This window comes from Solanum stenotomum, chromosome 3 (genome assembly GCF_019186545.1).
Source record: "Solanum stenotomum isolate F172 chromosome 3, ASM1918654v1, whole genome shotgun sequence".
Lineage (NCBI taxonomy): Eukaryota > Viridiplantae > Streptophyta > Magnoliopsida > Solanales > Solanaceae > Solanum > Solanum stenotomum.
Genome location: NC_064284.1, coordinates 61,872,545 through 61,900,135, shown reverse-complemented (window position 1 = coordinate 61,900,135; position 27,591 = coordinate 61,872,545). Strand labels below are relative to the sequence as shown.

Below are 27,591 nucleotides of genomic sequence, written 5' to 3'. Positions count from 1 at the left end.
ACTAATTTTGAGTGAGGTAATTTTCCCCTAATTTATATGATCTGTAAATTGAGTTACAGTGCTTTGACTCTGCATAATGATAGCCCTAACTTCAATCTCTTGTTTCATTGTTCAACTATTTATTGTTCTATTTACCTACCTAACCTATCACCTTTTCGTGAGTTTCGTTCTTCAACTATTAGTCACTTTTTACTAATATTTGGTTATCTCTATTGCAATGTGTGTTTTGAAACAAAGGACGGATAGTTTAGATAAGTAAAGAGAACTATTGATGGTTGAGGTGTGAAACTTACGAAAAAGTGATGGTTTAGGTGTTCTTTTTTTACCATTAATCTGATTATAGTTAAGTTGTTAAAGATGAGATTGTAGTTGATGAATTGGAACTTGCTAATTTCATTTTCTGGAATATACCAAACCATTGAAACTGTATTATTTGATTGGGAGAAATCTTCATATATTTCTCTTTCAATTTGAAGGAATCTCAAAAGTTAGAGACAAAACGGAGATGTTGCATGTTGATTAGCATTGGCATTGTGATCTGATGAGGTACATCAACTTATTCAGATCATTGCTTTTCCCTATTTTAGGACAAATTTATTATATAGCTTGTTTGGTCATCTCAGTCCGTGTGTTGTAAATAAAATGTAGGAAATCGTTGTAGAATTATTCAAATTTTAAATGGACTAAGAGATCATTTTCTCATCTGAACTACGTATAAACCAAATACAATAATAGCAATACGAAATTCCAGCTAATTCTATTTGTTCATCAATCAATATAATAGTACTCTTAAGGGGGACATACTACTTGATCGTTTACATCAGATTAACGAATACAAAATTATATAAACTATCTTCTAATCATTGATTAAGCGATATGGATTCTTCCTCCTTATCTTAGATCCCATTTCCATTACTTTCTTTCTTCTCATCAACAGACTTCATTTGAGTTATTTCCACTTTCGTAACCTTGTCCTCTTCCTTCTCTTTCATCTTTTTGTGAAGAAAATTAATCAACCCTTTAAGTGAATCTCCAACTTCATGTTCCTTCAACAACTGCTCTGCTACTTCTGCTGGTGTCACATTGGCTATGTCAATCAATTCCTCAATTTCTTTGAAAAATTTATGATCCTTAATCCCCAAGTAATTGGCAGCAAGAAGTTTGAATCCACAAGATGTGCAATATGCCATGTGAATGTGCACGTCCATTCTGCCAGGTCGCAGCAGTGCAGGGTCGAGTTTTTCTATGTGATTTGTTGTGAAAATTATGATTCTTTCATTTCCATAGCTCGACCGTAGCTCGTCAATAAAATTTAGTAAACCTGACAAGGTGATCTGCAATAAAAAAAATATATTAGTAAGGTGAAGTATTACACACAACACACTACACACTACACTAATACCAAATCCAAATATTCCCGATAATTGACACTAAATTTATTCAAGAATATCACAAATTAATGGAGGGTGAAATTATTGTAGTTCCATGTCAGTAGAATTTGTAAAAAAATATCGACTAATCCGTAGGCAAGGACGCATTAGAACAATTGTTCTGAACCCCTTCACGCTCTTGTCATGTCGAAATACTGCACAAAAAGAGGAATAGTAAAGATAGGAAACAGAAAATATAAGACTAATTTACCGTGCTTTCGGACTGATGAAAATCATTTGAACGAACATACAAAGCTCAATTAATCAAATTAGCTTTCAAGTTAATGGTACAATCAATGTCCTCAATCACCAAAATTGACTTATTGGTTGTGGCAACCAGCAACTTCCTTAAATCNTGCAATATGCCATGTGAATGTGCACGTCCATTCTGCCAGGTCGCAGCAGTGCAGGGTCGAGTTTTTCTATGTGATTTGTTGTGAAAATTATGATTCCTCGTCACTGCAATCAACTCCAAATCATACATATCGAAGTTTAAATAATTCGCTATTGCAGCTATCAAACTAGATTTCCCCGTCCCCGGAGGACCAAACAACAAATACCCTCTTTTCCATGCCTTCCCTACTTTCCTGTAATACTCTTTCCTCGTCATGAATCTCTCCAAATCCTTCAAGATCATGTCTTTCTGGTCTGATTCCATCGTGATTGTCTCAAAGGTGGTGGGATAATCAAAATTCACCGACTTCCACATGTTATGTAAACAAATTATCTTTCCTTCTTTTTTTTGTGAAATGTTAACTCAAAGGATCTTATTACAAATTTCTAAGCCGAATCCATGTCTCTGGGGTTGTAGAAGTGTTTAGACTCTACTTGTCTACAGAGCCAAATCCAATTGAATGACTGTCCATTATAAACATCTATCACCTGCTGGAATAAAACCTTAAGATTAGAAAATAGCATCATCTTCAAAAGATCTATAATGTTAAATTATTACGAAGGCAAATTAAATGTGGAAGCTTACCTGAGTACCCATGCATATAGAACAATTTTTCAAATCAAGACGTGAATTTTAAGGGAAGTGATATTCACGTTTCTAATGGTGGACGGTTAGAAAAAAATTTCATATGTCTAATCTGGAGACCATAACCCTATTTATAAATACACATAGTTTGTTTGTTTCTATTTTGTTTGGTTTATCATTAAATTAGAAGTTGTATCAGCATATCTACACATAAAAACACATACTTTATGATTTTTCTTACGAACACTAAACTTTTTGCATTAAGTTGACTACCTAACTACTTGTATTCTATGTTGCTCGGACCTTAAAAAATGTGGTTATATACGTGTCAGATTCTCCAAAAGTGCATAGCATTAGAAGGATCCAATATTTTCACTCGACAATCACTACAAAAAAACTGAAATTTGCTACAAATTTTATTGCTTATTCGTTGCTAAATAGCTCATAGCTAACACAAGTTTTGGATAATCTGTGGTGACATATATTGTTGTTAAGCTACAAAATTTGTCCACCACTAATCCATATATTCTTAGTACGTAGTATCTTTTTAGAGTCCAACCAATATAACTTTTAGTTTGATCTAAAACTTTTATTATAACAAATAATATAACATGCAATTATCATTATATATATATAGATGTGTGTTTGTGTGTGCAAATAATTACCTCCTCATTACGTTCCATGGCGATGTTGAAATTTTTCTCCTTCTCAGTCTTACTGATTTTAAGCCTATGGATTTGAGGGGACAACTTGTTGGCCAAATAAGTCGCTGCAGCTTCATAAATTTTGTTGTTGACGAGGCCATCAAATTCGTCAATCACCATCGTTAGCTGATTTGAGAACTTGGTGAACATGTTTTTGAGTCCAAAGAAGAGATATGCATGCAGTTCCTTGGGGATGTAGTTGTGGATTATCGTATGAACCAACATGACTGTTGCAGCAACTGAGCCTACTCTCGATAAAACTGTCTTGGCAAGGGTTATTTTCAATTCTGCTCATGAAGAGGGCATGCTTCTTAAGGGCTTTTTGGCTGGTGGGTGTGTAACAAGTAAATTTTTGTTCCTGAAAATGTAATAATCAAGACAAAAAAATAGCGACAAATATTTAATATTTGATTTCAATAATGTGCGTGGATCACAATCTTTATGAAATCTTAAATATAAAGACATAATCCTTTTATTGTTATCATCATGACCAGTATTTTGGATGGCGAAAGACGATAAAAGGCAACAAGGGTTTGCTTTGCCACAAGGCGAGGCGAGCGGCGAGGTGCTCGCCTTTTTAAAGTGCGGCACCATTTAATACTAAAAAATTAAAATATTTAATTGCATATGTGAATAATCAAAATCTCAATAGCAATAACATATTAGCAAATATGTCAATTCAAAAACTGAAAATAGATAACACATACTAAAATAGAACTTGAATGAGAAAAAAAACATAACAAAAGTCAAAACAAAGGTAGAAGTGATTCTAAAGTCTAAAGAAGAAGGAAAAAGAAACAGAGGACGAAGAAACTTGAAGATGAAAAGAAGAAATATGTATTGGTTACACTTTGGAGTTGCCGGAAAAGTCTGGCTAGTTGCCGGAGGAGTCTGGTCGAAAACCCTAAAATTACCTTTTAACTTTTGAAATCCTAAATTGTTCGCCTTTTTTTAGGAAAATACAAATGGTGACACATTTCTCGCCTCTTGCCCCTTGCCTTTTGTCATCATGGCGTCGCATTTTGAAGATCGCCTTGCCACAAAGCTAAAAGAATTTTGAAGATTACCTCGCCTCTCGCCATTGGTGACGAGGCGACCGGCTTTCACAACACTGATCACGACCATCAACTCAAGGTTTTTGCTTGTTCTTGAGTTGATGAATCATTTGTTATTTAAAATTTTGTAAGAATATAGAGCTAGACTTTGATCGCACATATGGAGTTATAGAAACTTATGGATCACTATCAGAGATGAAGAACTTGTAGATCACCTCTAGAGAGATGTATGTAGTTCTCTCCTCTTCTTCAGATGATCTGCTGGTTACGGATGCCTTCTCCCAATTCTTTTGAGCGTCTCCCTTGAGAGGTATGTAACACCCCTATTTATAGTTGTAGAAGGTAGACTATTTAAGTGTAGATTAACTCTCTTGCTTGATTTGATTGGCACATTTGATGAGGTCACATTTAATTGGCCAAGACATGTCAATTTAGAACATTTGTTTGCCTTTGATTGGTGTTTAATATGACTAGGAGTGCCACATCATTTTAATAAGTGGCATCATTTTATTTGTCCTTTATTTGACTTGATGTGTCATGTCATTTGACATGTTGCATGGCCCTTGACGTAATCGAGCGGGCTCATTATTTGAAGACTAACTCAATGGACTAGCTCATGTGAAATTGGACTCCGCTTTAAATCCAAATCTTGGNTTGAAGACCAACTCAATGGACTAGCTCATGTGAAATTGGATTCCGCTTTAAATCCAAATCTTGTAATTAAAAAAATTTAATCTTGATTTGGGTTTGATATTTATTGAATTTATGAATGTATCTAAATTTAATCTAGATTTATTTCCATAAAAGTCTACTAATTCTTCAAGATTTTGCTCTAGTGTTATGTGCCTAGAGCAAGAGTGAAAGTGACTTGCAGAAACTGACATCCTTGACTCATTGGTTTAGATTAGTTTTAAGCTAGAAGAGGTCTTGGGTTCAATACTACTTAACCATAATTTTTTTTTATGAGTATATTGTATTTTTCAAAACAAAGCTTAGTTTGAGGTTTGAACCCCCGACTAAAAACACCAAAAGCGGACGGTGAACCAACATGCAATTAGTTTATTCGTATCAAGTAACATCATTTTGTTTTACATATAACTTTATATATAGTATTAATATTTATATATATTGTAAAATTTTCGATGAAGCGGTGTCGCTTGACACCCCTTCGCTAAACGTAAGTCTGCCTTGTTGAACTCCTCTATTCTTCATATTTGCAAAGAAATAAGCAGAATTAGAATCCTCTAATCGGAGCCACCGGACTCTAGATTTCAGCCTATTTATGCTCTCCTCAATCATGCTCCATTTGTTCTTGATGATCAGTTAGATCTTTCCTGCATTGGACTACCTTATCTGCTTGAAGGAGTTCATTAGGGGAAATAAGGTGAGTTTCATAGCAATATTGGAACACAAGGTGAAAGAGAATAAAGTCAGCAATATTATAAAGAAGATATAATATTTGGATTTTGTGGAATCTCCAACTATAGTGGAGTACACTATGCTTATAGGAAAGTACCCTTCAGGGTGGCCTAGTGGTTTGGGCTTGGGACTTCCATGTTGGAGGTTTCAAGTTCGAAACCCCTTGCCAGCGAAAGCAAGGGATTTGCCTTCTGGTCGAGCTCGTCGCACTGAGTTGCCTAGTGCGGGTTACCTCTCTTATGTTGTTTGCGAGCTATTGCATAGTAGTACCCTGTGTGCACCTAAAAGGGTAGCAGTCCCTTATTTAAGGAAAGTTTCAAAGTCATAGTCAATACCAACTATTACTATTAATGTTAGTCTTAGTACAATTTTTCCTATTTACTTTGGACAATTTCTCACTTTATTTGTTTTTCTTTCTTCACATGATTTTACTATAAATTTATCATTTTCCTCAATGGCAATTGCATCAATATATTGGTTACTATTTTATTACACATTTGGTGCATAACACTAACATCCACTAGCCAAAAAACCCTTAAAAAATATGTCCTCTTCATCAGCAGAATCGAAAATGGCCTTGGCCAAGATTGTTTTATCAATAGTAGGCTCTATTGTTGTGACAACCATATTGGTTGGTTCGATAATCCACTACTACAACCCCTTGGAACTCCATGAATATCTCTTCTTTGGATTGAAAAACATGTTCACTAAGTTCTCGAATCAGCTAACGATGGTGATTGCCGAATTTGATGGCCTTGTCAACAACGAAATTTATGAAGCTGCTGAAATTTATTTGGGCAACAAGTTATCACCTAACATCCATTAACTTAAAATTAGTAAGCTTGAGAAGGAGAAGAATTTCAACATCGCCATGGAACGTAATGAAGAGCTAATGTCTTGCACACACAGACACACATCTATGTATATATATAATGATAGTTGCATGTTATGGTATTTGTTATCATGAAATTTTTAGACGAAACTAAAAATTATGTTGCTTGGACTCTTAAAAGATATTTACTACTAAGAATACATGGATTAGTGGTGGAAATTTTTTGTAGCTAAACAACAATATCTGTCACTACATATTATCAAAAAATTGTGCTAGATATGAGCTATTTAGCAACAAATTTCAGTTTTTTTTAATGATTGTCGAGTTATGTCGGTCCTTTCTAAAGCAATGAACTTTTGAAGAATCTGACACATGTATGACCACATTTTTTAGGGTCCGAGCAACATAGAATAGAAGTAGTCAGGCGGTCAACTTAATGCTTAAAGTTAAATGTTCGTAAGAAGCATCATAAAATATGTGTTTTTATGTATAGATATGCAGATACAACTTCTAATTTAATGATAAACAAACAAATTAGAAACAAACAAACTATGTGTAATAATAAATAGGGTTATGGTCTCCAGATCAGACATATGACTTGTTTCTAAGAGTCAAACATTAGAAAAAGTGAATTAAATCCTTGATTGTTTATTGAATTTATCTAAATTTAATTCCATAAACTCCTAATTCTACTAATGCTTCAAGATTTTGCTTTAGTGTTATGTGTGATAAAATAGTAACCAGTATATTGATTCTTGAATTATTTTATTTTTTTTCCGATCTACAAGAAGGTAAGGGGAAATAGGTGCAATGGCAATTGAGGAAAATGCAAAATTTGTTGGAAAATCATTTGGAATAGTAGAACAGAGGGAATAATTTATATACAGATAAACTAGCTGTTTGAGGTCATGCTTGCATAGCTTAGAAACTAACATCACATACAGAGTCTGCGAGAAAAAGTTTATAAGAGCATGAAGAATCTGTAAATAAAATGCAGGAAATCATTGTAGAATTATTCTTATCTTCAGCACTCATAAACCAAATACAGTAATAGCAATACGAAATTCCAGCTAATTCTGTTTGTTCATCAATCAATATAATAGTACTCTTAAAGGGGGCATACTACTTGATCGTTTACATCAGATTAACGATTACAAAATTATATAAACTAATCTTCTAATCATTGATTAAGTGATATGGATTATTACTAGTTTTCTTTAATCCCATTTCCATTACTTTCTTTCTTCTCATCAACTGACTCCATTTGAGTTATTTCCATGGCCTCTTCTTCTCTTTCATTTTTTTGTGAAGAAAATTATTCCATGGCCTCTTCTTCTCTTTCATCTTTTTGTGAAGAAAATTATTCCATGGCCTCTTCTTCTCTTTCATCTTTTTGTGAAGAAAATTAATAAACCCTTTAAGTGAATCTAACTTCATGTTCCTTCAACAACTGCTCTGCCACTTCTGCTATGTCAATCAATTCCTCAATTTCATTGAAAAATTTATGATCTTTAATCCCCAAGTAATTTGCAGCAAGAAGTTTGAAGCCACAAGGTGTGCAATATGCCATGTGAATGTGCACATCCATTCTGCCAGGTCGCAGCAGTGCAGGGTCAAGTTTTTCTATGTGATTTGTTGCGAAAATTATGATTCTTTCGTCTCCACAGCTCAACCATAGCCCGTCAATAAAATTTAGTAAACTTCACAAGGTGATCTGCAATAAAAATAAATATATTAGTAAGGTAAAGTATTACACACAACACAATACACTAATACCAAATCCAAATTTTCCCAATAATTGACACTTAATTTATTCATGAAAATCACAAATTAATGGAGGGTGAAATTATTGTAGTTCCAAGTTAGTAGAATTTGTAAACATATATCGACTAATCCGTAGGCAAGGACGCATTATAACAATTGTTCAGAACCCCTTCACGCTCTTGTCAAGTCGAAATACTGCACAAAAAAAGGTCAACATATCCTATCCAATTTATGGTAATTAATCAGTTATCCTAAAAACTGAAATAGCAGGAGCAAAACCCATTATCTTTCACTTGACCTGTCACGCCCCGAGTCTACACCCCGGACGTGGCTGGCACTCGAGAACCATTGCAGGCCCCAAGTGAACCCTTGGCCTGACTTACTTACTAAGCGGAAAACTCTGAGCATTATTACAATGATCAAATGCACTTACTCAATGGTTTAATAAAATAACTTAGAATGTTTAAAAGTCAACATTCAACTTGGCCAAAATGGCAACTCAAGTCTTAACATATGAAATGATAATGTAAAGACAACTGAACTACTAACTGTCTGTGAAGCCTCTAAAACAAAGAGGGATGTCGAGACAAGACCCCCGATCATCTTAACAATGAAATACTGAAAGCAAATGATAAAAAGAGTCCTCCGGAATGCAAGGAGGCTCACCAACTGACTCTAAGTGCTCAACTGGATCAACGAGGCGCTGTATGTTGATCCTGGTTACCTGCGTCTGCATCATAATAAGATGCAGGTCAACTGGCATCACTACATTGAATGCACGAGTATGCGAGTTGGAATGCTAAACGTAACTTAAGCTTGAAAAGAATCTGAAAGAAACACTTACCTTGGCCTTACTCAACTCCTGAATAACTTAACTCAATATAAAGTAATAAAACACATGCAATATATAGAAAGCCTTTAAAACAGTAGAAAATAACTTAGTTCGTTAAACAAAAAGCAATAACAAACTCAATTTTACTCGTACAATAAAGTAATATAGTTTCTGTGGGAGTTTCTCTAACCGACAACCACCACTATGAGCCTAAGTAGTGATACAACGTCTTGCCCACACTGCCAAAATTGTCTTATACTTTGTCGTCATATAGAACGCCTTAACTAAGTGGATCCACTAGCATATGCTAAAAAGCAACTTAAGGAGTCATCTAAAAAGAATGATCATTTACTACCCATGATGGCTACATGGTTTATGAAGACTTGAGTTAATATAAACTCGCATCCCCATATCGGTGCTCAATACTACTCCCAAAAATATACTTATCTCATATGATTTAAATTAAAGCTTCTTTCTTTGTTTGAGTTAATTACTCAAAACTTTAGCTTAAAAGCTTTCTTGGATATCGGTATTTCCCTTTCTTGTTCAAATGTGAAAATATTTTAAACTCTTGGGAATACTTAGTTCCCTAATAGCTTTTTGAGAAATGAACTCAACTCTTTACTCTTTGCTTAACTTGAAACTTAAGTCTTAAAACGGTTGTGAAAGACTTTTGAAAACTTTGTAAACTTCTCTTGACTTGCTTCTTAACTTCTAGACTTGACTCTTAACATTTCTTGAATTGAATTATGGATACAAGGTTCATGATCTCATGTTTATGGATGATTTCATGATGTTTAGACGTACCTTAGAGTGTTGGAATCAACTAGAAAACATAGGTACATTGTTAAGGAACTAGTACGGAAAGATGGGGGAAGAATGGAAAGAACTGGAGTCCCTGGCGCTCTGAGAGGCGCGGGGCGCCAGCCCTTGAAATTCAGAGACCAAGTTGGGGCGCTCTGGCTGACGCGACGCCCCAAAGCCCAACATTCAGGGACTGTTTTGGGGAGCGCTGAGAGGCGCGGCGCCCCAGCCCCTTCCCCAGAAAATCCCAAATTTTCTTCTTCATTTTTCATTTCTAAACCCTCTAATTTCACTTAGTTATTTCCTCAACCACTTAGAATCATTCATACCCTCAATATATATTAGATTCAACTCGAAATTACACCCGAAAACATGAATCAAATCTCAAGCAAACTCCAACAACACAACCCACAAGAAATCAAACTTACTTTCAAATCTAACATACTTTGCTAAATTGAATCATGATTGGTGCATGGGTGAACTAACCCAACGCTATGTGATCTCACATACCTCATAGGGATCACCCCTTGACGAAATCCACAAGCAAAATCCTTACGAACAACGATCTTGGCTCTTTTCTCCTTTCTTCTCCTCTTGCGTTCTTTCTCCAAAAACCCTAACTCTAATTTCAAAAGCGTAAACTGACCAATTTCAGTATAGACCCTTAGAAATATTACCAAAAATGAATTAATTAAGTTGGGTATGGAAAATACCAAGCTACCCTTCCAAATCCGGATTGAAATTTCCTTAATCGAACAACCCAACTTCCAATGGACATATCTCACTCATACGGCAAACTCGGCGGCGTAGGAAAGATTATTTAAAGTTCTTTCCTACAATATCTGGAAGCACACTTAACTCATTCTGAGCTAGGAGTTATGGTCTTCGAAGTTGACAAAAAATTCAACTTAATCATACTTCAAAAATTTTCAGATTTTTATATACTTTCCAAGAATGACTATTTCCAATTTCTAACTTCTTCCTAGTTCTTTCAATTAGCGAGATGTTACACTCTGTTTGGATGTTTGTTAAGTATTGTTTCATAATATATTGTATTGTATCCAATGGCGTAGCTAGAAATTTTACGAAGGGTGTCCAAAAATTTCATAGCTAATAAAAATAATTTAATGAATGACACTTAAATTTGGTAAATCAAACTATGTAACATTAATGATTATTTTTTTAATTAAAAAATATATCAATTTTTTAAAAATCAAACTACATAATATTTAGCTTTAGTGTTCACGTTTATTTGATAGCAAGTGAATAGATAAAAAAGAGAGAGAAAATTCAGTTTAGAGTGAAATCGCTTTTATGCTTCAAGATTTCACGAATCCCTGATGACTAACAACGAGAAATGCAAAATAAAAAGTAGAATCAAACGACTTATATTAAAAGTAATTCTACATGGAGTATTTTCTTATGGAATAAATGAATAAATAGGATTTGCTTATTAACTTTAAATTAAATAATTTTATTTAAATTTTTTAGTAAAAGAAAAAAATCAAAAGTCAAATAACACATCATTATTTTTGAATAATAGATTTATTAACTACGATTAAAAAATTAATTAGGAGCTCTTTTAAAAATGTAAATCACTAAGCTAAGAAACTTTATTATTTTTCAAGGGTGTTCAAAATGTGTTATTTAACCATTTAAAGTATCGGTTTACATATAAATACGGTGCAATTTTCCGATGAAGGGTGTCCAATTGGACACCCTAAGCTAAGGGGTAGCTACGCCCCTGATTGTATCGTATTGTATTGTATCGTATCATATCATATCGTATTGTATTGTATTGTATTGTATCATATCGTATTGTATTGTATTGTATTGTGTTGTATTGTTGTATTTTATTGTACTATACTATATTTGTATTGTACTATACTATATTTGTATTGTATTGTATTGTATTGTGTTGTATTGTATTGTATTGCTTTAATGAAAATAATGTTTGAATAAATTGTATTGTTCCCACGCCGTTATATATTGTCACACATCAACAATTTGAATGATAAACACATTAGAAAAGTAGGGTAGACGTAGAGTTGCAATGAAAATATAGGGTAAAGGATAAAGTAAGATTATTAAATAATAAGAAAAAATAAATGAAAGAAAATATTAAGATAGCGACGCAATGAGACTTTTCGTCGTTACCTAACGATGAATTTAGACGATACAACACAATAAAGTTTAAGTAACAATCAAACAAACATTGTATCTTAACTAACAATACAATACAATGGATAACAACCATCCAAACAAGGTGGAAGTGTGTTTTAATACATAGTTAATAATAGTTCGTGTAGAAAGAGGAAATAACTGATAGTTAAAATGTGAAATTTGCGCGAAAAATTGATACTCCATGTGTGTTATATGCAATTCTCATGGCCAACAGAAGCCATAGAATATGTTCGTCGAAAATTATTCAGAATTTCTATTATACCTTTTTAATTTGTTTGAGATTGAGGCATAGTTATTAACTTATCATGATTTGGAAATTTTGCTTTATAAATTGTGAGTTGAAAAATTGGACTGATTTGGACTCATTGTAGTAAGTACGGAAAATGGTCAAAATTACCCTCGAACTATTCGAAATAGCTCATATATATCCTTTAATTATGTTTGGGATCAAAACTACCATTGTCGTCTATGTTTTGGACCACAAATACCCTTAAATTATAATTATAATTATAATTATAATTATTACATTTTTAATATCGTTTACTATTACTTGTCGTAGTAAGTAATTATTTTTTATGATTACAAATTATGCATTTTAAGTCAAAATATCGATCACTTTTACTTCTTTATTATAACTAGTAATTTATTTTTATTACAAATCACGCATTTGAAAAAGACTTGATTAAAAGTATCCTTTAATAATCTGATAATATAAAAATTACATATTTATGGTGTATATTACTTAAACCTTTGTAATAAGCTTTCTTCTTCTTGTAGTCTTAACTTCCCTTATTTGGGGGCCTGTAATGCGTGATCTGGATTTAATCGGAACTTCAATGTGGATTCCGAACACTGAATAAAAAAACCGAAAGAAAAAACTTCCCTCATTTGGTAATCCCTTTTCTTCCTCATTTTATTTAATCCCATTGTCCTCACTTTCTTCTTCTCATCAATAAACTCCACTTCTAGTGGTGGTCTGGTTTAATTTATGTTTAGTGACTTTTGATTCTTAAGCTATTTTTTTAATATTTTAGAAGTATTTGGATAACACAGAAAATACTTTTTGTAAAACTGAAAAAGTATAAAGCAAAAAGTCAATAGTTGGATGTTCCCAACTTATTACGTTTTTGTCTTTTAACTTATATGTCACTTAAAAAAAAGTTGATCCAAACACCTTCTTAGTTATTTGGTTACGAAATTATTTTCACTTTTTTCCTGATTTCAGAGCCATAGAACTCTGAAAAGAATTGTTTTCCTTTTTTTAAGAAATTAGAGTTGTTTTTACTTCTTTCTTGTTTTTTTTACTATAAATTACTAATAAAAATTCAAAAACAACTCTAATTTATTTCATTGCCAAACATAATTTCAATTTTTAAATATCATTTTTTCACTTTAATTAAAAACAAAAGCTTTTTTTTCTTATTTGCAAAATGAAATATGACCAAACGTCTATTTACAAATTATTTGGTACGTAAAATAAAATAAAATAAAATATCTCAAAATGATAAATGTATAACATCAACCAAACCGAGTATAAAAAATGGGACAAGTACATTTAACTAAGGGAGTAATTGAAAAGAAATTGACCGGTGATGAAAAATGTGTGGACATGACTAGGTCTCATGTTAAAAATCTAACATATGATCAATTTAGCTAATACTCCCTCAATTACCCCCTTCATATTTTTTTTTTAGAAAAGATGGACTTGCTCGGTAGGTAAGTACTTTTATTTTCAATATTAAAGTTACGAGTTCAAATTATCAAGAGAACAAAAAGATGGGAGCTTCAAGAAAAAGGGTAAAATGAAAAATTCCTTTCGTTTTATTGCGTGTATATAAATTTGATAGAATACGAGATTTTATAATTTAGTGATTTTTGTATAATTAGCGTGTTTTTGTATAATTGAGTAATACAAAGTTTGAAATTATACAAATATGATAAAACTTGAAATAACAAATTGATACAAACATAAACATATTAACTTTAAACAGTTTTACAAATTATATTATACAAATTACATTATATAAACTATATTATACAAAATCCGAAAACTCACATTTATACAAACTTTAAAAAGTTATACAAAAAAAGATTGAATGTATATTGTGATAAAACTGAAAAAACAAAGGAAATTATCGTCATATACAAATACAAACCATCGTATACAAAATACAAATCAAACGAAGAATTGTTAGTTGTGAATTATACAAATGTGGCGAATTATACAAACATGGCTAATTATACAAACTCGAAATCAGCCCACGTAATTAATGGTTAATGTTAGTCGCGAGTGATAATTATAGCAAACTATAGCTATGATGACTAATTAAGTAATATAAATTTGCTTTACCGCGTAATTTTCCCTTTTAATAATATGCATAAAAAATCATTGAATATTTTTTTTTGAACTCAACCCTAGTCGAACTAGGATCCTAAATTGGGTTTAAACAAGCAAAATAAAGTACGATAGGTGTATTGTCAAGGTAAAAATGGTAGAGATGCTTGTCTAATTAGACAATTTTTCCTTGTAATTATCAACTTTACAATTTTAGGCTCGTGAAACTTGCGTTTAGTATAAGTACTGTGTCCAACATATTTTGTACCAAACAATTATTTTTTGACTAGTTATGAGATTTTGTGCCAGTAGTGACCCAATATATGTTACTCGGTTCCAATTTACGTTTAGACAGTTGATCAAAATTTTTAATATAATTTTTGAAGTAGTTAATATTATGAGTTATAATATTTTGTATGTTATTTTCAAATAATATGTATTATCTTCGTTGTTTCAATTTATGTGCCACAAATGGAATTTGGAGAGTCACCCAAATTTTTGTATGGTTGTTAAATATTTTAAATTGTTAATTATTGTGATTTATGTAGTTTTTTTTTATACATTTTCAAATAATATGTGTTATTCCTCCTACCCAATTTACGTGAGATAGATGAAATATGAAATTAGAGTTGTTTTTACTTCTTTCTTTCTTTTTAAAAAATATAAATTACTAATAAAAATTCAAAAACAGCTCTAATTTATTTCATTGCCAAACATAATTTCAATTTTTAAATATCATTTTTTCACTTTAATTAAAAACAAAAGCTTTTTTTTCTTATTTGCAAAATGAAATATGACCAAACGTCTATTTACAAATTATTTGGTACGTAAAATAAAATAAAATAAAATATCTCAAAATGATAAATTTATAACATCAACCAAACCGAGTATAAAAAATGGGACAAGTACATTTAACTAAGGGAGTAATTGAAAAGAAATTGACCGGTGATGAAAAATGTGTGGACATGACTAGGTCTCATGTTAAAAATCTAACATATGATCAATTTAGCTAATACTCCCTCAATTACCCCCTTCATATTTTTTTTAGAAAAGATGGACTTGCTCGGTAGGTAAGTATTTTTATTTTCAATATTAAAGTTATGAGTTCAAACTATCAAGAAAACAAAAAGATGGGAGCTTCAAGAAAAAGGGTAAAATGAAAAATTCCTTTCGTTTTATTGCGTGTATATAAATTTGATAGAATACGAGATTTTATAATTTAGTGATTTTAAATTAAATATGTGTATAGTATATTAGAAATGTCTTTTTAAATTTTATTGTCTTGTACGTATAACAGATTATATCGATAATTTCTTAAATTTGCAGTAAATTTCATATAAACAATCAAACTACACTCTTTTTGATTGAATACCTAAATATATGGTAAAATATTTTTATTACACTAAATATGTTACCTCCATTAATTATACATATTAGCCTTAATAAGTTGCAAAATCTAAAACTTGTTTCGATTCAAATTAATGTATATAATTAATGGACATAACATATTTTATGTGATTAACTTATCTATGTATATATAACAAAAGCTTGAGAACGGGCACAAAAACTTTCTCAAAATCTAAGCCAGAAATATACAATACAACTTAATCATGTGTTTAGATATTCAATTAGAACATGTCGTAGTTTGAGTGTCTTGATGAAATTTGGCTCATCTATGTCATCATTTAAAAGTTTGGCTCATTTATGTCATTTCAGTTAACAAATAATGTCATGGATGCTCCTTTCTCAAACGAAAATGGCATAAATGAGATAAGCTTTTAACAAACGATGTAAATAAGCCCTTTTTTCAAAGCTCGATGACATATTTGAGCATTTTTCCTTAAAAAAAAAAACAAAAAAAATGACTTTAATAATCAGAGGCGGCTCAACGCAATCGGAGGCCTAAAGCGAAATCTTATTTAGAAACCTAAAATCTAAATAAACTTCACATGCATTTATTTAAAATTTATTTCTCTTACATTTTAAAATGCAATGTATTACTTAATATATATTTTTCATAAATGATTTATTCAGTTTCTTTTTCAATTATTAGTTTTAGATAATATTTTATTTCTATCAATTCAGCGTTGAAAAATATAATATCATTTTACTCGGGCAATCATTATATGAATTGTTAACATAGTTTTATAAGTAATAAGTTGACAAATTTCAAATAAATATAAGAGTTAGAACCATAGATTTGATTCAAGAAGTTGATAATTTGGTATACCCCACATTTTACTATGCTTGTTGTAATGCTTGAAAATCTAAGAAGAACTGGAAAAAAAATTACAATTCACTTTGTTCAACACTTTTCTACTATTGATTGATATTTTTGATAAAATATTACTCTAACTTATCAAAATTTTAATGAAGAGAGTGTAAAAGGAGTTAAAAAGAATAAAATAATATCGATATTAGTGGAGAGAGTGTAAGAAAATAAAACAATATTTTCTTGATTTCTTCTATTTGAATGTGGGTTAAAAAGAATAAAATAATAATTTTAAATGTATACTTTTTATCATAAATAATCAATATTTTTTCCATAAAAAATTAACACATAATTTATTCTTAATAAAAAATTGAGACAGCCTAAAATTGGAGGCCTAAAGCCAATGTCTTATTAAAGTATGCATAGAGCCGGTACTGTTAATAATTGAGTGACCCTCAACACTGTTTGACAAAGTCAGTCATACTCTGTTTTTCCCTCTTTATAAATAATAAGAAAACAAAATTCTGTCATACTCTATTGCTTAAGCATAAAATCCATGGAAATTTTAAGCTCAATAGTCATTGTTATTACAATAGTCAATGGGTTCGTGGTGCTCGTTAAAACAATCGATAAGAACCGAGCTTTGTTTTCTGAACTCAAGAAATTCATGTCAAATAAAGTCACACTGGTGATCTACGAATTTAATGGAGATGTCAAAGATGAGCTTTATTGTTAGATTTCACCATTGAAGAATATTTCTTATTCAAGCTAAGAGAGAAGAAGATGAAGTTTATTAAGCACAATTTTTATTTTTTCTTGAACACCTTTAGCCATCACCATACATGTGTTTATATACAATATTCCGTAACTAACTTTTCCTAACTAACTTTCTAACAATTTCTACAACTTACAAACTAATACTTCTAACTTTCATTAATTACAATTTAGTCCCCAATATTTGCTAAGTAACCCTTTCTCTAATACTCCCCCTCAAGTTTGAGGGTATGAACAAGTTCAATACACCAAACTTGGATAGTAAATATTCATGTTGTGACCTGCCTAGACCTTTAGTAAGAAGATCAGCTATTTGCTCTTTTGTATTCAAATGTCTTGTTTCAACCACTCCTTGTTGAATCTTCTCTCTTATGAAATGACAATCTAGCTCTATATGTTTTGTTCTCTCATGATGTACTGGATTTGCAGCTATCTGAATTGCTGATTTGCTGTCACTGTAAAGAACCACTGGAGTTTCAACTTCTGCTCCTAACTCTTTGAACAACCCAACTATCCATACCACCTCAGCTACTGAGGTTGCCATGCTTTTGCACGCAGCTTCTGCTGAGCTTCTGGATACAGTTACCTGCTTCTTAGACTTCCATGAAATGAGTGAGTCTCCAAGTTTCACTAGAAATCCAGTCACTGATCTTCTAGTATGTGGGCACGTAGCCCAATCCGAAACACAATAAACTTTTATCTGATTGCCACCTTTGCTGGATAATAGTATTCCTAACCCTGCTTGTCCTTTTATGTACCTTACTACTTTCAGTGCTGCATTAAGATGTGACTGTTTTGGCTGTTGAAGGAACTGGCTTAATGTCTGGGTTGCAAAGGATATGTCTGGCCTGGTAACAGTAAAATACAGAAGTTTGCCAATTAACCTTCTGTATACACTAGGATCTTCTAGTAATTTGTCAGTGTGACCTCTATCATTCACCTCATCATATTCCTTAGTAGTTAATTGCACAAAAGGATCAAGTGGTGTAGTAGCAGGTTTTGCTGCACTCAACCCAGCCTCAGAAACAATCTCAAGACTATACTTCCTCTGATGCATAACTATTCCCTCATGTGACCTGGCAAACTCTATCCCTAGGAAATACTTAAGATCTCCAAGGTCCTTCATTTTGAATGTATTTTGCAAGGTCTGTTTAGTCTCTTGTACCAGATTGAGGTCATTACCTGTTATCATCATATCATCAACATACACTAAGATTATTACTAAAGCAGTCCCAACTCTTTTAGTGAACAATGAATAATCAAGATGACTCTGTACAAATCCTGACTTTATGAGAGCTTCAGTGAGCTTAACATTCCACTGTCTGGGAGCTTGCTTAATGCCACAGAGGGATTTAATGAGCTTACACACCGGCTTCTCCCCCTGCCCAGTAAATCCCTGTTGCAGCTGGAAACCTTGTGGTAGTGTCATATATACTTCATCATACAAATCTCCCTGCAGAAAAGCATTATACACATCCATCTGGTGTACATGCCAGTTACCTGCTGCAGCAAGTGCTAAAACACTCCTAACTGTCACCATCTTGACAACAGGAGAGAATGTCTCTTGATAATCTAGTCCTTCCCTCTGATTATACCCTTTAGCCACTAATCTTGCCTTAAACCTTTCAATCTGACCATTAGCTTGGTACTTGATCTTGAAAATCCATCTGCACCCAATAACTGTCTTGCCACAAGGCAGAGGTACAACCTGCTAGGTGTTGTTGCACTCTAAAGCACTGATTTCAGCCTGCATTGCATCAACCCATCTAGGATTCTTGCATGCTTCTTCAAAACTTGATGGCTCAATATCAGTCCCAAAAGAGGACATATATGCTTGGTAATTAGCAGACAAATGATCATATCCAAGATACTGATCAATGGAGTATAATGGCTTGGCATGTGCAGGGATTCTTTGGACAGATGCCACATAATCTTTCATCCATAGTGGAGTACTACTTGTTCTTAAAGACCTCCTTGGTGTTGCAGGCTGAGTGGGAATTGTGGGAGTAGGAGAGGATTCAGGAACTGCAGGTTCTGGTACACTACCTAAAGCCTCTTCAGCAGGACTATTAATTGTAGGAAATAGTTTCCAGGCAGTTGAAGGAGGGAGTGAAAAAGGAAATACAGTTTCCTTAAATACAATATCTCTACTTAGAAAGAAATGTTTGTCCTTTATGTCATAGAGAATGTAGCCTTTAGTTTGTTCATTGTACCCCATATGAATTGCAACAACACTTCTTGACTGAAACTTATCACTGATATACATATTTTTGGCAAAGCATAGGCATCCAATCACTCTCAGATGCTGTAGTGATGGTTTGCACTTATGTAAAACTTCATATGGTGACTTCCCATTTAGAACTGGAGTAGGCAACCTGTTAATAATATAGGCCGCACTTAAGATGCAATGACCCCAAAACCTAAGAGGAATGTGCCCTTGAAATTTGATGGCTCTGGCAACCTCAAGTATATGTTTGTGCTTCCTCTCAGCAATACCATTTTGCTGAGGAGAATGAATACAAGTTCTTTGATGTACTATCCCCAGTGATGTACATAAGTGATGACATTCAGCATTAACAAATTCTATACCATTGTCTGTTCTAATGGCCTTAACTGACACACCAAACTGATTATGAACCAATTTACAGAAGTCTTGTAGAATGACAAACACATCACTTTTCAGCTTTATTAAAAACAACCACAACATTCTTGTACAATCATCAACAATTGTAACAAAGAATCTATTCCCATCATATGTAGGAAATTTAAAAGGACCCCAAACATCAATATGTAACAATTGGAAGGGTGATGATGATACAGAAGTACTATGAGGAAAAGGTAATCTGTGTTGTTTAGCTAATGGACAGATAGTACAATCCTGAATTTCTACTGAGCTATGCTTGGAAGAAAAAGGGATAACATGTGCTAACACACTTGAAGAGGTATGTCCCAACCTTTGATGCCACAGTAGAACAGAAGGATTTGCTGAGTTAGTGTTATCCTGAGCATTGTGTGATTGAATGTGAGTAGTAGACTCTTTTATTTGTTTTGGAGCAGGGAGGAAGTTGAGATCATTAGATTCTCTACCAATCACATTCACCTGCCCATTGTAAAGATCCTGAAACACAAAAAAATTAGGAAAGAAAGAGACTGAACAATTGAGATCTTGAGTGAGTTTGGAGACAAATAGAAGATTGTTTTTGAATTTTGGTATGACTAACACATTGTCAACACTGTCATGTTCTGTGATATTGCAAGACCCTGTATGGGTAACAGTAGTTGTATCTCCATTAGGTAAATAAACTTGATTACAGTTGTTAAGAGGTATGGACTCCTTTTGTACTAACATATCAGACTTATAGGTCATATGGTTGGTGGCTCCAGAGTCTACAATCCAATCATGTGTTCCTACTGTGAGTTTGAAACTATTACCTGCAGTGTTGGAGCTTTGTATTGAGTTACCACTGCCACTGACTTGGCCCTGTGTGCTAGTACCCATATCTTGTGTTCCCTGCAGATTAGTTTTTCCAAGCATATGCAAGATCTGATTGTATTGTTCATGTATAACCTCCATACCTTTGTTATAGTCCACATTTCTTGAGAAGTGATTGACATGTTCTTGATTCTTCACAGGACTATTTACCACATTATTAGCTGTATTGTATGTATTACCTCCTCTCTCAGAATAATAATTTCCTTTATCTGAGTAGTTGTTGACCTGATTCTCTCTTCTCCTCTTCTCAAAATCAAGAGGATAGCCCACCAAACGGAAACAAATAGCCTTAGAGTGACCCTTACGTTTGCAGTGATCACAAGTAACATTTGGATCATAACTATACGGAGATTAATGTTTCTTCTGCCTATTCACAGGATTTGAATCAGATCTAATCGACACTAAAGCATTCATATCAGGTTGACCCCCAGATTTGTGAGTTTGAGAGATGGATCTTTGACTCTCTCTTTCAATTAACATAGAGTATGCTTTGTTTAACGAAGGCAAATGAATCATCATAAGAATTTGACCTCTAGCCTGTTCATATGTCTCATTAAGCCCCATAAGGAACTGCAGTAACTTCTGATTTTGAACAAACAGAACGAAATCTCTTGATTTCTCACAAGCACAACCAGGTACAGGAGTAATACTATCAAATTCAACCCAGAGATCTCTCAATCGAGCAAAGTAGACCGAAATTGAGTTTGTACCTTGACTGATTGACGCAATTTCTTTATGGAGCTGGAAAATTCGTGAACCATCAACTTTATCATATCTCTCCTTGAGATCACTCCAAACAGCAGCTGCATTTGTTGAGTATACAATTCCTCCAAGAAGTTCCTTGGATACACAGTTCATGATCCAAGAAAGTACAATTGCATTGCACTGTTCCCATAGAGCTGTTAGATTAGGGCCAAATCCTTCCTTCACGCAAGTGCCGTCTATGAATCCAAGCTTGTTTCAACCTAGAATCGCGATTCTCATTGCACGACTCCAAACAGAAAAGTTTTCTGCCCCTGTCAGTTGAATTGAGATCAACATCGCACTAGAATTATCAATGGTGCTAAGAAACAGATGATGATTATGACTAAACTTCTCTGGCAGCTCATTATCGACTGTTGCCATGGCTAATTCGATCGTTCAATTCACAGATCTACAAGCTCTGATACCATGTTAGATTTCACCATTGAAGAATATTTCTTATTCAAGTTAAGAGAGAAGAAGATGAAGTTTATTAAGCACAATTTTTATTTTTTCTTGAACACCTTTAGCCATCACCATGCATGTGTTTATATACACTATTCCGTAACTAACGTTTCCTAACTAACTTTCTAACAATTTCTACAACTTACAAACTAATACTTCTAACTTTCATTAATTACAATTTAGTCCCCAATATTTGCTAAGTAACCCTTTCTCTAATATTTATGAAGCTGTCGAGATATATTTGAGCAACAATTTGTCTCCCAAGAATGGTAAAATCAAAGCAAGTAAGACGGAGAAGGAGAAGAATTCGATCAAAGTCTCATTGGAACATAATAAAGAGGTGAAATATATTTACGATGGCCATAAATTCAAGTGGATTTCGCTACAATCTGAGGTCAAGTCCTTTAATCTCACTTTTCCAGCGAAAGACTATGACTTTGTCCTTGACACTTACTTGCCTCACATTCTGAAAGAAGCAAAATACCAAAAACACATTTGAATTTTACATCATTTATGTATTAATTAAACACATTTCAACTATTAATTAGTTGTTACCTTTTCCTATTTGAACGATAATGATAGTACGTTCAAACTTCTAAGTATGAAATGAAAACAATTGATAGTTGAAGTTTGTTTCAATACATAGTTCATGAAGAAGAGGGAATAACTTATAGTCAAAATGCGAAAATCACAGAAAAAAAAAGATACTTCAATGCGATTCACAGAAGCCATAGAATATGTTTGTCGAAAATTATTCAGAATTTCTGTTAAACCTTTTTAGTTTGTTCGAGATTGAAGTATAGTTATTATTGGATTCTTTGTAGTAAATCACATATGGTATTTTGGTGAACTATTGTTAAAGATTTCAAATATATTTACCTCTTGTCTATAAATGATGATGTTGGCCTTTTTCACTTATAACTCTTTTAAGGATTTACAATTTTTCAACCTAGAACTACTATTAAACAAGACCCAAGGATTTCTCCAATGAGAAAAAACGAACAAAATCAATGTAAAAATATACATCAAAACTAATGATAAGGTTTTTAAAAAGGGAACTTTCACATATAGCCACTCAAAAATAGCTTAATTATACTCTATAGCTATAGTTTGCTAATTACGATTCGTAGCTACATGTTATAGGGAGGAGAGTGGCGAGAGAGATTGGGGGAGGAAGGAGAGAGGCGAGCGAGAGAGGGCATATAGTGGGAGAGAGGCAAATTGTATATGTCTATCTATCAAAATAATTGTATTTATGTAACTAGTATACATATATATTTGTAAATCTGGCAAGCGAGATTGGGAGAGGGAGGAGAGAGGCGAGCGAGATTGGGAGAGAGGCGAGTGAGAGAGGGCAATAATTTGTATAATTCGCGGGTGCGTTTGTATAATTAGCGTGTTTTTGTATAATTGAGTAATACAAAGTTTGGAATTATACAAATATGATAAAACTCAAAATAACAAATTGATACAAACATAAACATATGAACTTTAATCAGTTTTACAAATTATATTATATGAATTACATTATATAAATTATATTATACAAAATTTGAAAACTACACATTTATACAAACTTTAAAAAGTTATACCAAAAAAAGATTGAATGTATATGGTAATAAAACTGAAAAACCAAAGGAAATCATCATCATCTACAAATACAAACCATCGTATACAAAATACAAATCAAACGAAGAATTGTTAGTTGTGAATTATACAAAGGCGACGAATTATACGAACGTGACTAATTATACAAACTCGAAGTTAGTCCATGTAATTAATGATTAATGTTAGTCGCGAGTGATAATTATAGCAAACTATAACTATGATGACTAATTAAATAGTATAAGTTTGCTTAACCGCATAATTTTTCCTTTTAAAAATATACATGAAAAATCATTGAATTTTTTTTTTTTGAACTCAACCCTAGTCGAACTAGGATCCTAAATTGGGTTAAAACAAGCAAAATAAAGTACGATAGGTGTTTTGTCAAGGTAAAAATGGTAGAGATGCTTGTCTAATTAGACAATTTTTCCTTGTAATTATCAACTTTACAATTTTAGGCTCATGAAACTTGAGTTTAGTATAAGTACTGTGTCCAACATATTTTGTACCAAACAATTATTTTTTGACTAGATATGAGATTATGTGCCAGTAGTGACCCAATATATGTTACTCAGTTCCAATTTATGTTTAGACAGTCAATCAAAATTTTTAATATAATTTTTGAAGTAGTTAATATTGTGAGTTAGAATATTTTGTATGTCATTTTCAAATAATATGTATTATTCTTGTTGTTTCAATTTATGTGCCATAAATGGAATTTGGAGAGTCACCCAAATTTTTGTATGGTTGTTAAGTTTTTTAAATTGTTAATTATTGTGATTTATGTAGCTTTATTTTTTATACATTTTCAAATAATATGTGTTATTCCTCCTACCCAATTTATGTGAGATAGATGAAATATGAAGAGCCAACTATATTTTTATCTGATTTTTTAATATAACCGATTATTTCAAGTGACTAGCTATTGTGATCTATAATAGTTTTAATATAATTTATATACAACAAATTAAAAGAAAAATAAAACAAATAAATTAAAATTAAAAGAATATTAAATTTCCAAACATATCCTCATCGACGAACAATTGTCTGCTTCTAGCCAAAGTAAGCCTCACAAATTTGGAGCAACAAATCACCCTTGGCTGCAAGCACATAACTCGAGTACACTAGTTGATCAAGAGTTATTTGATTGTAGCCTCTTATTACAAATATCTAAATTTTTTAAAATCAATACTTTAATACTATAAAATAACAATAACACAAAAAGTATAGAAATTACATTAAAAATTTAGCAAAATTAAATAAACAAACAAATGGAAAACAAAATTTTTTACATATTATAAAAACTCCGACCCCACCAACTGGTGGCGGAGCCACCTTTGAGTCAGGGGTTCATCCGAACCCCCTTTGGCGAAAAATTATATTATTTATATATGGTTAAAATAATTTTTTACGTATATATAGTAGATGTCGAACTCCCTTCGACTACTTTAATTTGTGTCTTTATTTTTTCAGATTTTGAAACCCTTTATTAAAATTCTGATTCCGTCAGTACCCCACTTTGTGAAATTACATTGAATATGTCGTTATTGATAAAGACGTAACCAAACTTTAAGACGGGTCAAAATATGACTGGTGATTAATTTTCTTCGTTCAAACGCGTTAAATACTATATAGTATTTAATTACCTTAATTAACACCCCGATCTACACTTCAGAAAGACCCAATATTCACTTAGAGTCAAGTCGGAGAAAAATAAATACTATATAGTATTTAATTGCTAATTTTCCAATAACCTATGTTCATGTTGACTTTGCATTTTTCCCTATATTTCCTTTTATGAATTGGAAAAATAGGAACATGTCATGATGATAGTAGTAAAGTAAAAAAATTTCGTTAAGAGTGTTCCAAATTTACTAGAGCACATAAAAATAATATTCAACCTATATATAATATAATTTTTTGACGAAAAGTGTTCAGTTGACTATCAAATATAGGCGAAAGACGTAAACTATAAGGAAAGTCTTGTGGGCATACATAGGAAAGTTTCAAAGTCTACATAGTCAATACCAACTACCACTATTGTTAGTCTTGGTGCAATTTTTTCCAATTTTCTTTGGCCAATTTATCACTTTATTTTTTATTTCTTTTCTTCACATGATTTTGCTATAAATTTACCATTTTCCTCAATTGCAATTGCATCAATATATTGGTTCCTATTTTGTTTTCACACATTTGGTGCATAACACTAACATTCACTAGCCAAAAGAACCCTTAAAAATATGTCATCTTCATCAGCAGAATCAAAAATGGCCTTGGCCAAGACTGTTCTATCGACAGTAGGCTCTGTTGCTGCGACAGCCATGTTGGTTCGTTCGATATTCCATGACTACATTCCCCGGGAACTCCATGAATATCTCTACTTTGGACTTAGAAACATTTTCACCAATTTCTCAAATCAGCTAACAATGGTGATTGACGAATTTGATGGTCTTGTCAATAATGAAATTTATGAAGCTGCTGAGACCTATTTGGGCAGCAAGTTGTCACCTAACATCCATCGACTTAAAATCAGTAAGCCTGAGAAGGAGAAAAATTTCAACATTGCCATGGAACGTAATGAGGAGGTAATGTCTTGCACATATAAAATTGCATGCCATGTTACTTGTCATCTTAAAAGGTTTGGTTTAAACTTGAAGCCATTTGTTACTTGGACTCCTTAAAAAATATTGATGTGTGTGGCAAATCCTTCAAAAATTATGTTTTTTTTGAGGATTCAACATAGGTGCGACAACATTTTTTAGGGTCCGTTACATTCCACCTAAACTAGAAGTAATCTGATGTGGAGACTCCACATCAGACATATGTGATATGGAACATACTGAGGAGGTAAAGTCTTGCACATATATATAATGATAATTGCATGTCATATTATTTGTTATCATAAAGAGTTTGGTCTAAATTGGAAGCTTTGCCTAAACTCTTCAAAAATATTGACGGGTATGTATCGGATCCTTGAAAAGTTATGCAGAGGATCCAACACGGGTACAACAACATTTTTGAATGTCCGTGTCTGTCAGACATATGACTCTTTTTCCTAATAATCCACCATTGGAATAGTGAAATTAGTCGCCTTTCTTTAAAATTCATACGTCTTGATTTGAGGAACGATTGTATTCACGAGTTCAAGTAAGGTTCCACGTTTAATTACCTTTATGATAATTTAACATAATAGATCGTGTGAAGACGATGTTTTTTTTTTAAATCTCAACGTTTTCTTCTGACAGGTGACAGATGTTTATAATGGACAGACATTCAAGTGGATTTGGCTCTGTAGACAAACACAGTCTACAAACTTCTATAATTCCAGGGACATGAATTCCACTCTAAAATCTGAAATCAGGTCCTTTGAGCTGACATTTCACAATAAAAACAAGGACCTTGTCCTTAATTCGTATTTGCCTCACATCATGAAAGAAGCAAAATTGCAAAAACACGTAAACAAGACGATCAAGATTCACACTGTGGATTGCGAGAGAATGTACAATTTACACGAAATGTGGAAGCCGGTGAATCTTAATCATCCAGCCACTTTTGAGACAATCGCAATGGAATCAGATCAAAAAGACATGATCTTGAAAGATTTGGAGAGATTCGTGAAGAGGAAAGATTATTATAGGAAAGTTGGCAAGGCATGGAAAAGAGGGTATTTGTTGTTTGGTCCTCCAGGGACCGGAAAATCTAGTTTGATTGCTGCAATGGCGAATTATTTGAACTTTGATATATATGATTTGGAGTTGACTTCGCTGAGGGGGAACATGGAGTTACGGAGGTTGTTGGTTGCCACAGCCAATAAGTCCATTTTGGTGGTGGAGGACATTGATTGTACCATTGAATTGCAAGATAACTTGGCTAATCGAGCTGCTGTTGTTCATTCAATCAATGGTTTTCGTATGCAAGAAAACAAGGTAAATTAGTCTTTTATTTTCCATTTCCTTACTATTC

The 27,591-nt window shown here is 32.7% G+C and overlaps 1 protein-coding gene across 3 annotated transcripts in view; it reads left to right on the top strand.

Annotated features, from left to right (window-relative positions):
* The window catches only part of LOC125860244 (protein HYPER-SENSITIVITY-RELATED 4-like), a 30,799-nt gene that overhangs the window by 2,074 nt on the left and 1,134 nt on the right, over positions 1-27,591 (top strand). Inside the window, exons 2-3 of one of the 3 annotated variants that reach the window (XM_049540173.1) lie at positions 25,930-26,213; positions 26,874-27,554. In XM_049540173.1, the coding sequence (XP_049396130.1) occupies positions 25,930-26,213; positions 26,874-27,554 (965 nt within the window). Of the gene's footprint in view, positions 1-25,832; positions 26,214-26,873; positions 27,555-27,591 lie in introns of those variants that run through there. The other 2 variants (XM_049540172.1, XM_049540174.1) reach the window with 2 other exon arrangements.